The 16,169-nt window shown below is 38.1% G+C and overlaps 1 protein-coding gene and 1 long non-coding RNA gene across 2 annotated transcripts; one reads left to right on the plus strand and one right to left on the minus strand.

Annotated features, from left to right (window-relative positions):
• The first annotated feature begins 91 nt into the window (after positions 1 to 91).
• On the plus strand, positions 92 to 14,114 carry gsk3ab (glycogen synthase kinase 3 alpha b). Its single transcript, XM_082149530.1, has 10 exons — positions 92 to 422; positions 3,433 to 3,620; positions 4,649 to 4,732; positions 4,883 to 4,993; positions 5,127 to 5,257; positions 6,633 to 6,837; positions 6,923 to 7,018; positions 9,484 to 9,670; positions 12,224 to 12,301; positions 12,409 to 14,114. Exons 1-10 carry the CDS (start codon positions 248 to 250, stop codon positions 12,471 to 12,473), a joined length of 1,320 nt encoding a protein of 439 aa, XP_082005656.1. The 5' UTR covers positions 92 to 247; the 3' UTR covers positions 12,474 to 14,114.
• LOC309483622 lies at positions 7,185 to 9,476 on the minus strand. The gene is made up of 2 exons (XR_014200603.1): positions 9,174 to 9,476; positions 7,185 to 7,714 (listed from the first exon to the last, which is right to left on the minus strand). It is a non-coding gene; the product is annotated as an uncharacterized lncRNA (long non-coding RNA).
• Positions 14,115 to 16,169: the final 2,055 nt, after the last annotated feature.

The raw sequence follows: 16,169 nt of genomic DNA on the forward strand, positions 1-16,169 counted from the left end.
ACGTGAGAGCGTTGTTGAACTTCACTACCCAGAAGACAATGCGCTCAGAGCGTCATTGTGCGTCAGCTCCAGTTTCCCAGCCAGCAACCACACAGAAGAAAGAGGAGGCGCACAACCTTACCGATAGAATAGTTCAGGGATCTTTATTTTTTAACGATTATTGTTGTTTAAATTGACATATACACTACGCGCCTGGGCCAGTCTACCGGCACTCTTTACCCCCGCTCTGGCACACACGAAACCCGATATGAGCGGCAGCGGGCGGCCCAGGACTAGCTCGTTTGCTGAGCCTCCGGGGGTCCCTGGAGCCGCTGCAGCCGCCGCCGGATCAGCCGTCGCCGGTGGAAGCTCTTCAGGAAAGACGGGGGGCGCGCAGGCCTCAGCCGGGAGTTCGTCTGGTTTCGGAAACCTAAAGCTGGGCAGTGAGTATCATTCAATGACATCACACGACGATCACAATAAATGTGATTATGGTAGACTAATAAAAGCCGAAGTGCTAGTCAGTGTAGCATGATGTTCATTAATTCGTTTGATTATTTTGTAATGATCGCGTTAACCTACTTTAGGCGGCTAACTGGCTAAGCTAACGTGAGCTTGTTTTTGTAGACGGATCAAGGGCTTTGATTGCGCTAACTATATTAGCTCGACAATCCTTCATCAGAACAAGGGCTAAACACATCTGTTATGATCGATATAAGTGCATCATATTTTTGGCCCATTTCAGCCCTGTTTTAAAATATGAATCGTAGTCTGTTGGATGTTTAGACGTCGTTGTGTTCTTCAAGATGTGCTCGCTTGGCAACAAAGCTCAGTTAGCATAACATCTAACAGATTGTATCTTCAATTCTGCATTTCATTTAAATATGTTTTATCCTGTGCCACCCTGGATGCATTTGATCGCATCATAACTATCCTTAACATTATTCTGACCGTGAAATTATGTAAGTTAAGCATAGAGAGAACTAAAGTGGTGTTTGCTTGTGCATATAATTAAAAGGAAAAGATCAGAATCAATATGTACAACATATTATGAATGTAATGTTTAACGACTCCCTAATCACTATCTAATAGGTCATTACAAAGCTTTGAATTTAAACACTCTCTCCTCCTATGAAGGAAAATTACCATTTGTAAATTTGTGGTTGGGCTACTGTGAAAACTAGTGTTTTCCCTGGAGGCATAAACCTCTTCATTTGGTGCTCTATAAATGATTCCCAGTGACTGCAGTGCTGGCAGCAGCGTTCATCTGCACTGGTGCTGACTGCTGGATTTCCATGGGAAGTGGTGATGGGTGTTATTACTAGGAATGAGGGGAGAACAACTGGGTGGATGGATGTCCGACTGTAACCCATGGTCCTCTGAGAAACCTTGAACCAGTTGTTACAACACACAACAGCCATAGCTGTTTTTGTCTACATGTTTTCTTCAGCCTAATATCCGTTTATTAATTGGCCTGCTGACATTTTGCACTCACAACCTGATACATTTTAGCCACATTTTTATCAGGAGAAAAGCAGTTGAGTTTCCTTTTACATGCATATTCCTCTACATACGTGTAACATGTATTATTAGATTTTTATTTGCAAATAGATGGTGTATATACACAGTTCTGCTGAAATCAATGGCAAAAGCATCCTTCAGTGCAGCTTTTTTCACTGAAAGCCACTAAGTAGCATAAACATGACCACTGACTGAACACAAGACAGTTTCGTTGAATGGCCTAAATCTCTCTCTCTCTCTCTCTCTCTCTCTCTCTCTCTCTCTCTCTCTCTCTCTCTCACACACACACATCATGGGAGGTAATACTAGCAAGTATTTTAATGACAAGCTTTGGTTCTGACATTTCAGAATCATGACAGTACAGGTTCTATGTGAGTGAATTATTCAGTCACATGACTGGTTTAGTAATTTATTCTGTGAATGTTTCCCTCATAGTTAATGCGCTCATCTATCTGAATAAAAATTGATCCACTATCCACCTAAAGTGTAAAAGTGTATTTTGGTGTTTCCATATAGCTTTTTTAAATGCAACATCCAAAAATGTTCTTTAAATCTTGTTTATGTGATGGCCATATTAACTGGCCACTAACTCACGGTATCCCATATCCCACTTGAAGCAGTGTTATTCTCATGAAATGACTCAATAGCAGCAACCCGTCTCCATCATGCATGACAACAGCTGTCTGCTCTGCTTTGATCCAGCAAATAATAATTTTGCCTTGTAATGAAACAAAGCATTTGTTTGGGTAAATCTGTCATTCCTTTTCTAAATCTAAACTGACAGGAATTGACGGACAAAACATCACCCTATGGCTTTGTTTGTCTCCAGGCATCCCCATTATCCAGGTCTGCTCTTGTCCACAGGTGGAAATGTGGTCAGATTTTAGCTTTCTCATCCTCCACCCGTGTTCAAACAGACTTAAGGGTGTTTCTGCTATTTCTAGTGATAAGCTCTGCTCGTTGTTCTGTTGTGTTTGGACACGCTTCTTAACATGGGTGTTGGATTACTATTAACACCTGTCAGACAGAGTGGCAAAAAGGCATAGCCTGCTGGATAAGAGAGCGCAGATGAGTTTAAAAAGATCTACCTGTTGTAGATCTAACACTGGTTAGCTGTTTGTTTGACACAGCCTCAATATTTTCATGTGTTTAATGGCCTCTCAGGCATGCCTGAGTAGTTTCAAGGAATAGTTCACCATTTACCCACTTTCGTGTCAATCCAAACATGACTTTCTTCCATGGAACACGAGGAATCGAGGAATGTGCTGATCAGCATTTCCTATGCAATTATAATAAATGGGCACTGGTCATTTCAGGCTTCAAAAAGCATGTAAAGCACAATAACCGAATCATAAATCTTACATGCGACTTGTCTTTTCAAATCACCTGCTGATTAGAAGTATTACTAATGTTTTTCCAAGTTGAAATTACATGGTAGCTTCATAATTAATACTGTCAGCCATTTTACTGTGTTTTTACCATGAGGAGCTTGTCTACCACAAATCCTGCCGCATATAATGACTACACGGACGTTATACAATTCTCATAGAACACAAATTACATTTTACACTCACATTTATTGTGCCAAGTAAAAATGTCCTTTTTCTGGTAGTCTTAGCCAAAATGCTGCGTTATCATCCCAGATAAATTACGTTATTTTCCAAGCGGAGTAGTGAATAATGTAAAAAAAAAAAGAAATGATTGCTACATTTTTGTTCATATAGGCCTGGTTTAACACATGGCTTAGATTAAGCCAGGATTATACCATAGGTTGCCGACCCCTGATAAAGCATTTAATTCAGGTTGTACGTGCTAACACAGGCTCGCATGGTGTCAATCTTCGTTGTGATTCTATTGGTCTATGACAGTCAGATGTTTTCAGTCAGTGACCATTTGTTTTGTTTTTTTAAACTCATTTTGTTGTGTCTTTAGGGGATAGTGGGAAAGTGACAACGGTAGTAGCCACACCAGGGCAGGGTCCCGACCGTCCTCAGGAGGTTTCGTACACAGACATCAAGGTGATCGGGAATGGTTCGTTTGGAGTGGTGTACCAGGCTCGACTCATCGACAGCCAGGAGATGGTGGCCATAAAGAAGGTGCTTCAGGATAAGCGGTTTAAGGTAAGTATGAGAAAACATGCATATGTGCAAAATGTCAGTATCATAATAAAAACACCCTGAAATATATCAAATCTGCATGCACACACAAGGCAGAATGCTCCTTTCCAAGTCCAAAATGAAAGGTTTTTACTTTTAATGCTACATGCCTTTTAAATCGGGCTCCTACAAGCACGTTGTAATTATTTTGACAAGTTGCGATTTGAACTGTGATATAAACGTTCAAAATCTCGTGTTGCTTTTGCTTAGATTTCAAAGCTAAAAGAACAAAAAGGCTTAAGATCGCATCGAAACACCCCCTTTCATGTTCAACAGCTTGTTCATAAAATACAAAGTAGCAAGCAATGCCTTATGACTCCAAAGTAAGTTGTTTTGTTCAGGCTCTGCTGCCTTGAGGAAGTGTTGCTCTTTACATTTTCAGAAGACCTGAACCTCTTTCAAATAGACCCCAAAGTGAACCAAAAAAAAAGTCTTCTTCCCTTCAACATTGTACCTGGGCTTATAGTCTGAGCTTAACTTTTTTTTAAAATCCTCTTTAGTTGTAATAGGGCATGAGTCCACATTGTTTTTCCACTTAAATATTAAGTAATAATTACAATAATTAAATTATGTAATTATTCAATATTAGAGTTGTATTAAGATAAACAATTAGAAATGTAGTGTAATATAATGCAGTCATAATTTATCTCATTCTGTCTGCAAAACTTGATTTTCTGCATCTTTTACATTTTGTATAGTAATTTGTAAGTTATTCAAATGTGAGCCAGGAGTACTTGCCGTTCACAACGCTTGTAAAGCTTTAAATGGCAATCTCTCATCTCAGACCTGAGACGCATGTTAATATCAAATGTAAATGGAACCACTCTTGAGTGTGAAAACACTGAATCATGAGTGTGTGTGGTATCTTACAGCCAGCATAGGGCTGCACATTCAGAGCAACACATTTTCACAGATGAATTCATTATAAGATAGATGTTTGATTTTCATTGTGTGCTTTTACCGTTCTTCACACGTCATTTCTTTCTCTACAGAACCGTGAGCTACAGATAATGAGGAAGTTGGACCACTGTAATATTGTCAGGCTACGCTACTTCTTCTACTCCAGTGGAGAAAAGGTAGGTTTTTCTATCCAACCTTGCTTCTTTTTTCCCCCAAGTTTTTATATCCCATCAATATTATTTTTTCATATTGAATATGTTTGAAGAATATTATTTTTCTTTACCAAACTAATCTGCATTCTCTTCTCTCTCTCTCTCTCTCCTCAGAAAGATGAAGTGTATCTAAATCTGGTGCTTGATTTTGTACCAGAAACCGTGTACAGGGTGGCACGCCATTTCAACAAGTCCAAGACCACCATCCCCATTATCTATGTCAAAGTAAGTCTCTTGTGTTATCATGACTGCTGCTACTGTGCCCATTCATATGCACATGGACAGTAAACAATAACATCTTTCTCTTCTTCTCTCTTTCCTCCCCCACAATTTTTCTATTTTTCTCTTTCTATCTCAGGTGTATATGTATCAGTTATTTCGCAGTCTGGCGTATATTCATTCCCAAGGCGTCTGCCATAGAGACATCAAGCCACAGAATCTCCTGGTGGACCCAGACACAGCTGTACTCAAACTGTGTGACTTTGGCAGGTGTGTGTCCTGACACTTCTCTGTTTGACAAGTATTTGCAGTTCACCCATGTATAAGATATATACTGGTCTTTAGGCCCCAGCATACTCCAGACGAAGTTCTTTTTTTGCTCTTTGCTTAGGGGCAAAAATGTTTGAAATGCCTGAGCTGGGGTAGTCTATACTGTAGGCGAACATCCCAATGCCGCCCATGCTGCTGGGAGCAGCGTTTGGCACTCCAGTCAAATCCCGTCACGTTAATAGCACTTTATTCAATAAATTGCTTTAAAACAAGCAGCTTAATGGTATTAAAGGGTTAGTTCACCCAAAAATGAAAATTCTGTCAGTAATTACTCACCCTCATGTTGTTCCAACCACGTAAAACTTTCGTTCATCTTCGGAACACAAATTAAGATATTTTTGATTAAATCTGAGAGCTCTTTCACTCCTCCATAGGCTTCTCTGTAATTGAAACTTGCCGGCCCAGAAAGTTAGTTTAAAATAGTCCAAAATGTATTCATTTTCTTCTATGTGGGCCTCTGAGTGAGTTCACATAGTGTAACAGCGCAGCGCTTCTGGGCTGTACGTCAGAACGTATGCTCACTATTGGCCGACGCTGGTCATGTGTGTGATTCTGGCCAATAGTGAGCCTACATTCTGACGCACAACCCAGAAGCGTTGCGCTGTTACACTTTGTGAACTCACTCAGAGGCCCACATAGAAGAAAATTTAAATTAATAAAAAATTAAAAGTATTCTCGTCGCTTGATAAACTTATGGTTGAGCCACTGTAGTCACTTGGACTATTTTAAATATTGTCTTTACTAACTTTCTGGGCCAGCAAGTTTCAATAACATAGAAGCCTATGGATGAGTGAGCCAGCTCTCAGATTTATCCAAAATATCTTAATTTGTGTTCCGAAGATGAACGAAAGTTTTACAGTGTTCTCTTTTGCATTTTATTGCCCTTGGATTGTTTAAAAGCACTTGAATAAATGATAGCATGACCATTTAATGTAACGCAGCCAAAGAATGCCAAAAAAACCAGATGCTCTGTTAATCGCGTTAAATATTTAAGTGTTAAACTGATAAATAAATAACTCAATCAATTCATTCGTTTTGACAGCCCTATACAAAACACAATGTATTGACCTGCGTCCTGTTTTCCATCATGCGGCGTGCTCGTTTGTGATGACGTAAGATGAACGAAAATGCACCAGGGTTTGATAGAATCAGGTTGAGGGGAGCACCAGGAACAATCGCGCTCGAACCGCAGCAAACCTGCCCAGTGTGAAAGCCCCCTTAGAATCAGAGATCTTTGATGTGATTCTAAATGCAGCTTTATTTTTTTGCAATGGTTTAGGGTTTCCAATAATCCCCCATCGTGTTGTCTCCACAGTGCAAAGCAGTTAGTTCGTGGGGAGCCCAATGTGTCATACATCTGTTCGCGGTATTACCGCGCTCCTGAGCTAATATTTGGAGCCACGGATTACACATCCAACATTGATATCTGGTCAGCCGGCTGTGTATTAGCAGAGCTGCTTTTGGGACAGCCCATATTCCCCGGTGACAGTGGAGTGGACCAGCTAGTGGAGATCATCAAGGTGAGAGGAAAATCGGCATTGTTTTGTGTTTTATGAGTAAGCATAGACGCACATTTATAATTTTCTCTCTGTCCACCCTCTGCAGGTTTTGGGGACCCCGACAAGAGAACAGATCCGAGAGATGAACCCCAACTACACAGAGTTTAAATTCCCACAGATCAAAGCACACCCTTGGACAAAGGTAAAGCACCTGTTGCTACACTAGCCATGAAGGTTCTCAGTTAGCTCACGGAAAGAAACATTTAGGTCTTTATTGAAGGTTAAATTAGTGATGCACCAAAATGTTTTTTTTTACAGAAACCCTCATTTTATATGAAAACTGAATTTTTTTTTTTTTTTATATATATATAATGAATTAATCAAATTTCAATACTTTAAATGAAAACAGACTTCTATGTAAACCATTTAAAAATTGCACATAAGGAAGTTTTTATATCAACTTCTTAATGATATAATTTTTTACTCAGATTAATTTGAAATATTAACTAATTAAACGGCTGTAATAAGTTTTCATAACAGATTTATTAAAAAATATCTTAAATAACAACAGTTGTAAATGTTTTTCTCAACATATGTTCATTCATGTTTATTTGTGTTGTAGCTAGTAGTAAAGTGGAAGAGAACTTTACAAGCTCTGCAGCTTTAACTGAGGTGGCTCCAGCAATCTTTTAAGCCACATTCAAAAGCGTAAAAATACATTGTTTGAACTTCATTTTAAAATTGAAAGTATTTCAAAGCTCAGACTTAATGATGTTTCAAAAGTATATCAGAGGTAAAAAAAAAGAAAGAAAAGCTTATGGCGATTGTTGGGTGGCAGGTGCGCTTTAAATAATGTTTAGTGAAGTTTTGTTCACGCCGCAGCTGAAAACGGCATAGCCTAAAACAGGGAACGGCAACTGGCGGCCCGCGGGCCAAAACTGGCCCGCCAGCAATATTTTCTGGCCCGCCGGATTATTTTGGTAGTCCTAAATGCTGCACAAAACTCTTCCACTACTTGAGAAAAGCCGTAGTCGATTTCACCGCCGCATACTGTGTGAAACGCCCATAGGGAATCATGAGACGCAGGATTACATAAAGTATAACTGTGCGTTCACACCGGACGCGAATAGCGCGTCAAATTCGCGCCTGCCGCGTCTAGTTATACGCTTGACCACTTTGTGTCCATTCGCGCGTCAAAAGACGTTAGCGGTCAGAACTCTGGTGTACTTTGGACGGAGCGGGCGGTCTGACTGACAATAGCCCACTCGCACTCCCGACATCTTTTGACAGCGTATCCGCACTTAATTCTGACCGCCTGTACACCTATCTCTGAGGAGCTGTTTGGTACTGAAACCATTGTCAGTCAACAACATTCTTTTTTTGCAAGGATGTTTGAAATAGTTCGCCAGAAAATAGCCTACTTCATTTCGTCAGTAGGGCAATATGATTTTCGTTTATGTTGCTTAGAAATTTGAGTGATAGGCTTTGTCCTATTTAATTTGTTATTTATATTTCTTTTTTTTTTCTGTGGCATTTTTTTTCTCTGCTGACATTACAATGTTAAAATAGCCTACTATTTATATTGACACGAACACAATTTTTGTATAGCATTTATAATTATTATAGGCTATTTAATCTCCTTCTTTCCGTTAGAGACATTTGAATGTGAGATTATGGAAACGAGATCTAAATTTTGTGGACCCGTCAGGTCGGGAAATAAAGCGGGTGAACACCGAGTATATTTTAAGCGGTTGCTGAATAGAACCTTGTGGGAGCGGGACAGAAAAAAAAACAGTCCCGCACAGACCTCCTTAAACCTTAGGTGTGTATGTGTGTGTCCCCGAATAAATAATAATAAAAAAAAGGAATAAAGTTCAAAAGTCGGACTGTACGGAATGAGGCATGATTGCTATTCACACCTTTATTAAAATGGCTGTAATCTGTTACCACAATATTACTTGATCTGTTTAAAATGATTTCCTTGATATATGCATAAGGTGTTAAATTAAAAATCAAAATTAAAATTTGTCTAATCCAGTAGGCTAATTAATTTTTTCTATTTTTGATCTGAGCACAAGCAGAAAACCCGTCCTTATTCGTTTTTTTCATTTCAGTTCAGGAAATAAATAATGGAAAAACAAGTCGTTTTTCATCTTTTTATTTTTGGTTTAAAAAAAAAAAAAAAAAGATTGAATGAATGATCCACGGACGGTGACGGACACATCATATTCCACAATTATAGGCCTATATAAGAGTATTTAATTTGTATCCATAGGCCTACTCCGTGTAGCTGGCCCGCCATCTACTGGCTAAAAAAAATATTGGCCCGCGGCCAAAGTTACTTGCCGACCCCTGGCCTAAAAGATCTTTGTTCATCAAAATGAAGATCATCAAAATTGAGAAATCGATATTGTCAACCCAGCCCTAGCATCCACACAGCCGACATGTTTCGCTGTTGTATCTTATGTGCACGAAATAGACACTGACTAATTTGCCATCACTGTTCCGGCCAATAGTTTTGGCCCTCCAAAACTGTATAGAAAAGATATTTTTGGTTGCTGAAATTTTGGTGCATCACTAGGTTAATCGATACCCGATGCTGCAAGTCTTTAACTTCTAAACTGGTTAGATGTGACGTTTCCCTGTGAATCTGTGCGTTTGTGTTAGGTGTTTAAGCCGAGGACCCCTCCTGAAGCCATCTCATTGTGCTCTCGTCTGTTGGAGTACACGCCGGTGACGCGGCTCTCACCGCTGGAGGCCTGTGCACATGCCTTCTTTGAGGAGCTGCGCCAGCCCAATGCACGTCTGCCTAATGGCCGAGAACTTCCCCAACTCTTCAACTTCAGCCCTGTGGGTGAGTTGAACTGAGACAACTGCCACTTCTGTTCAGATTCAGCCTTGTCGGATTAATCGGATGCTCATGCTCTCTCTTTCTTTATCTCTACCTCTGTCTCTATCTCACACATATAAGGAAAATCTTGTGGTTTAGTACATAAAGGCGTTGCTTATGTCTAGTGAGCTGATTTTCTCAAATGCCTGTGTGTTGTCACCGGTCTACAATAGTATTTTACCTAGAATCTAATGTTGTGAGTGACTGATCTGAAATGTTCTTTGTAGACAACAATACAGAAAGCACTCAATACCATCCTACATTATTATGAATAGAATTCTAATAAAATGGTCACATGCAACAAAAAATGAAAACTATTTTGTTCCAAATTAATTCTGCCACTATTGATGATCCTAATTGTCTTTCTTTAAAAAAAGTATACTTACTGTATACTTGTCTATGCTAAAGTGTATTTTTTTAACATTAGAATACCATTTATTACTGTAAAGCTCTGTTGTTTTGTTGTGAACATGTCTTTAACTTTAACTACACATTGTCAAACGAACAACCACTCAGTAATTAGACTGATTTAAGTCTAATGAACCTAAAAGTAAACACAGCAAAAAGCAGTGGTTCTCTGTTTAAAAAAAAAGAACTATCCTTGTATAATAAATGAACTTGTTTAAAACTTGAGCATAAGAACCAGTTCATTTGTCATTAATTTGTGATTTGGGCATCACAGCTTGCACTGTTCATTATTGTACTGCAACAGAAATTATCCTTAATTGCAGAGCAAAGATCTGATTAAATGATATCTGATTACTGCATATAGACTCATAAAGCATTATTGATCAATATTAAGCTGTCAACATTGATAATGAGAAATGTTTCTTGAGCACCAAATCACATTAGAATGATTTCTGAAGAATCATGTGACGCTGCTGAAAATTCAGTTTTGCTGAAATAATATTTTACCATGTTACTGTTTTTACTGTATCAAATAAATTCCGTTTTGGTGAGCATGAGACTTTAACATTAACTTTAAATAGGGGTGGAACGGATAATCTGTACACACAGCCGCAAGCACCCGAAGCACGCGCAGAGAGAAAGAGAGATAGAGAGGCGCGTTTCAGAACACTGAATCGATTCTCTTTCTCGTTTCCTTGCCCTTGAACGGACACGTAAACACAATTATGTCTAAATGCCCGTCTTGGCAAGTATTCTCTCGTTTATGTCATAAGTGAACAGTTGAGAAAGAAACAGAAGTTTTTTTGTTTGTTTTTTGCTGATCCGAAAAATTATCCGATCCGTGGCTCAAAAACTGTAAATGATCTGAACAGTGAATTTTGTGATCCGTTCCACCACTAACTTTAAACATTAACCCCTGGTTTCACAGACAAGGCTTAAGCCTAGTCCCAGACTAAAATGCATATCTTAAAATATCAGTGCCTTTGTTTTGTCTCAAGATGCACACCAGTAATGTTTCTTTTCAAAGGCACATTTATAAAAGCTACTTAAATGCCCTAATTGAACTAAGGTCTAATCCTGGCTTACTTTTGAATAGCAGTGTATACAATTTATTTATATATATATATATATATATATATATATATATATATATATATATATATATATATATATATATATATATATGAGAAGAGTTCAGATGCAAAAGCCTCTAAATGCCATCTGAAATTTTCTTATAGAATGATAATTGTTATCAAGCTTGTATATTTAAGTTCAATAATTTCACTTAAATGACAATTAATAGGTAATCTTCATTGCCATTTAAGTGAAATTATTGAATTTAAATATACAAGCTTGATACAAATTATCATTCTATAAGAAAATTTCAGATGGCATTTAGAGGCTTTTGCATCTGAACTCTTCATATATACAATTTATTTATATATATATATATATATATATACACACACACACACACACACACACACACATATATATATATATATATACACACACAAGTTTAACTTAAACATAAAATTCGTTCACTTCAGGTATAATTCACTACAATAATGGCTTTTGAGATCACCCTTGACTGTTGACAAATCAGTGTCCCTTTTTTAGTGTCTGTTTGTTAAAAGGCAGCAGACTATAAAGTGGCCACTCACTGAGCTGAAGTGCACACTCAGTGTATTTATACAACTAGTGCCTATAGGAACAATGTACTGAACACTCATACTCCAAAAGAAAGCTTGATATGATTTGATGCATCGCCAAATGAATCTTCTCCCACTGCAATAGATCCTCAAAATGAATCCACAAAAGTGAACTTAAGCTAAAATGACAGTGCCGTCTATATTGAGTGGTGTAATTTTAGGACCTAGACTATTTTTTGGTCTAGAGCTCTGACAGTAGTGAGTGGAATGGTACATTTTGTCATTCAAACAATTTTCATTGAACTTGTCACAACACATGCCTCAAATTTTGGCCTTTAGGAATCTTAGAGGGTACCATCATTTTGCTTTTTGCAATGTGAGACTGCTTTCACATCCAGTGACGCAAGTACAAAGCTATCTATATTGATGGCTAACATCTGTCTTTCTCTCCCTGCAGAGCTGTCTATCCAACCACAGTTGAACTCCAATCTCATTCCTCCCCACGCTCGCTCGCAGACGACACCTGCCTCGCACGGTACTGATCACGCATACGTACCTCATGTCTTTGATTTACTCTTCTTGTCAGTCTATGAATTTGAAAATGCACATGTCCTGAAGTATTTGAACTCTGTTTTTCTGCAGATGGCGGTTCAGACGGTCCAGCCCAGTCTGGTCCAGCACCGGGACCCCTGAGCAACAACACCTAATTGTTCCCTCAGCATTACTTAGACATCATCACCCCTCTCTCCTCATCCCTTCTCTCTCATTCCTCTCTCTTTCCCAGCAGCAGCTCCAAACAGTCTCTCTTGCACGCTCTCACAAACACACGATCACTCACACTCGTCACCTCGTGTTATGTGTAATCATGTTCTCCCATGATTGTAGAAGTGTGATGCCCAGATGAATAGCGTCGATCATCACAGGAGGTCGATTTAAATTCAGTGTGATTATCAACCCATGATTGAGTTGATTGTCATCTTTAGGATTGAACACTGGGAAGGGCCAGTTAGGGCATGTCTGCCCCCTAGTGGCAGGAAGAGCACCGCACAGTTACTGCTCTCTGCCTGAGATGCCATCCATTTGACATTTTAATGAATGATATATGATATCAAGCTCCTTTAAATTTGTTTTTTGCTCTTAAAATGATCAATTTTAGCTTTCTTTTGGAGTTCTTGGACAAAAGCAAGGACTGCAATGTGTTTTATAAAGCAGCGAGCATGAGATGTCAGTGTTGTGTGTGTCCAGATGTGTGATGTTTCTTCGCCGAGACGAAAATGAGCAAAGAGTGTCTTAATATGTGCGTATGTCAATTTTAAGTAATCATTGCACACTTGTGTTTTAATTTTTTTTTTTAAGGAGATTATTTAGCGGAGCAGCTGAGACAGGGTTATCTGGGGTTTTGTTTTGTCAGTTTCAGTATAAAAACGTGCTCATTTTGTTAGTTCTTTGTGCATGTGCATGCACACACACGTATAACGCATAGGTCAATCCCATCAATAGCTGTGTTAGCCGTTCTGTTTGAATACAGAATTTGCATTATGGAGTCTACACCTGTGTGTGAGTGTTTCTATACATTGGTGTGCCCATTAAATGTGGATATTCATCCAAATTACACATGATACATGAGCCCACACGCACACCATGGACACTTAGCAAATGAGACTTTGAAACAGAGCTGTTTGTCTTTCCCTTCCTCCCTCCATTCTCTCTCCTCCTCTCTCATTGCTAATATGTAAATGCCATGTACCTTTTATTTTGTTATTTTTGTTATTGTTATTCTATTGTCCTTGTAATTAGATTTTTCTCCTAGTGGAGCAGTGCTGGCATGAACAGAAACCAGCCTTTTTCGGTCTCTCTCTCTCTCTCTCTCTCTCTCCCCCTCCCTCCTTCTATCCCTTCATCATACAACTGTATATAACATTTCATCCAGCCTCTCTCTGCGTCCAGGGAGGAAGACGAAACTGAACAAAATTTTGTTTTTACCTGATCTCTCTTTCTCTTACTCTCTCTCCTTTCCCGCCCCCCTGCCTGCCTGCCCTTCCCCCTCCTCATCAGTGTTAATTCTGATCCTTTTATTTATTGTATTGCTGTCTTGATTCTGTTTTTAACAATCTGATGGGGGAGGGGTTTTGTGTGTGATGTCAATTGATGTAACGTTCATATCTCAAACTCTGGAATATTGTCTGATGGAATGTTCTGGAAAGGGCAGGGACACACTACCACCACACACCGGCTGCTCGGCCCATCAGTGAAAAAATGAACGGTTAAAGGGAGAGAGAGGGAGAGATAAACAATGTTTTTGTTTGTTGGTATAAATAATAAACTCATTAATAAAGTTATAAAATGTCTCTGTGGGTTAAATTGTTTATTTATTCATGGGTCATCCAATCGTTTTGGATCATCCAATACCGTAGAATTTTTTTCAAAATAATATAATAATTGAATGTGAAGATGCTTCTACTCAAAAGGCTAAAAAAATAACAGAATTGTTGTTACCTTCCTTAAACTGTAATCACCATTCCTACTATGCTACTGTTCAAAAGTGAAAGTTTTAGAGAAATATTTTCTCAGCAAGGATACATTTGATCAAAAGTGGCTGTAAAGATAATGTTTTAATGTGACAAGATATTTGTATTTCATAAATGCTGTTCATTTGAACTTTCTATTCATCAAAGAAAATATGGTTTACAGAAAAATATTAAGCAGCACAACTGTTTTCAACATTAATAATAATAGACAATGTTACATGAGCAGCAAATCAGTATATTAGAATGATTTCTGAAGGACATTCTGACACTAAAGACTGATGATGATGCTTTGCCATCAAGGAATAAATGACATTTCAAAATGTTTAATTGGAGAACAATTATTTCCACAATATTACTGTATTTGTTTTTTCGTAACAAAATTGATCTTAAATTATGTTTGTAATTGCCATTAAAACTTAATGTTAAAGTGTAGGTGTAGGCTTAAAGGTTAGGTACAAAATACTGCCATCATAACATCATGAATAAAAATAACCTTGTTTAGGTGTTAGTTAAATGGAGAGAATTGCTGTCTAAAGCTCAGTAGGGTTGAAGTTGATGCCCCGATGATCACCAGTGTGGGTCTTCATGGATTTCAAATCTGACTGAACATTCTTCAAAATTCAGTAGCTTTGTTTTCGAATTGGCTCATAGCTTCAGCTGAGGCCGGGTCATGATTTTGAAATGCCTTATTGCATTTGTATGATTGGACATTTGCATTGCCTGGCATTCAAAGAATAACGGCACCAGATGTTCACATCGGAGTGGATTTTCAATTAAGAACTGAAACTCTGTGTTTAGACTGATCACTGTGCTATGAAAACAAAAGCCAATCAGGAAGTCTTGGTTGTCCTCTATTCACACAAAGATTGGGTATTAAGGTTTGAGATTACAGGGTAGAGATATGAGATTAAATCACGCAAAAAAACAAACAAAGGTTAATGTTGTTTGTGTTGATATGACATTATAATCTTCATCATTTTTAATTATAGTCTTGGGTCTAGTCTTATGTTACTGACTGCATTCATTTTCCAAGGCCATTAATGAATTTCTTCTATTTTTCTTTCAAAAAGGTGAAACTCCACTGTCCTTTGTCTAGTGCATTTGCAAATATTCATTAATTCCACATTTGTTGGTTTTTGAGCAATATGGTGGGCAACAGCCATTACAGTTGTATGACAAACAATAGTCCTACCATTTGTGGCCATTATTTTTTTCAGTTATTCAAAATTATTACATTTCTTATCCTAAATGTTACCTCCAATAAAAATGGTTTGGAATCTGTATCTGCCAAACAATTGAGTTATAACAGATAAGTGTTTTCACAAGATGAAGTCATTTATGAGATGCACGTTACAGACCCAATCCCTGAAAAGGAAGTAAATTGTTGATATGAATCTCACCATTAGCATACTATTTAGCAAATCTGAAACAAAATGAATTCCCTTATCAAACAGAAACCATTGTTTTTAAATGTATCCTGTTCATGTTCTTATAACATTCCACAGTATGCATAAGTGTGAAGAGAAATTATGCTTAAAGGCTAATTTCCAAGCTTCTAGTGATTGCTTATAATAATTCGACAGTTTAAGGGTCAGACAATCGCAGAAATATTAATCCGACACTCATTTCAAATAATAAATTGGTGATATAAAAAAAATTCTAATGGGCAAACAATGTTTTATCCAATTGATTAAAAAAATAAATCAAGAGCATTAAGTCTTCCTTCTGAAAAAGTTCTGTTTTTCCAAATAAACTTAGATAACGCTCTATCAATATCTAAGCACATAACAGTTACATACAAAGAGAGCCTCGGAATTCCCTCAGTCCGGGAAAGTAGAACAACACATCTAAGGATAACCAGGTCCCTCTGAGACC

The sequence above is a fragment of the Leuciscus leuciscus genome, assembly GCF_965113295.1.
Source record: "Leuciscus leuciscus genome assembly, chromosome: 20".
NCBI classification, from domain to species: domain Eukaryota; kingdom Metazoa; phylum Chordata; class Actinopteri; order Cypriniformes; family Leuciscidae; genus Leuciscus; species Leuciscus leuciscus.

Coding starts and splice junctions, on each gene's coding strand:
- gsk3ab (XM_082149530.1), top strand. CDS start 248: ATGAGCGGCAGCGGGCGGCCCAGGACTAGCTCGTTTGCTGAGCCTCCG. Junction 4,994..5,126: donor TCCCCATTATCTATGTCAAA/GTAAGTCTCTTG, acceptor TTTCTATCTCAG/GTGTATATGTATCAGTTATT. Junction 5,258..6,632: donor AAACTGTGTGACTTTGGCAG/GTGTGTGTCCTG, acceptor TTGTCTCCACAG/TGCAAAGCAGTTAGTTCGTG.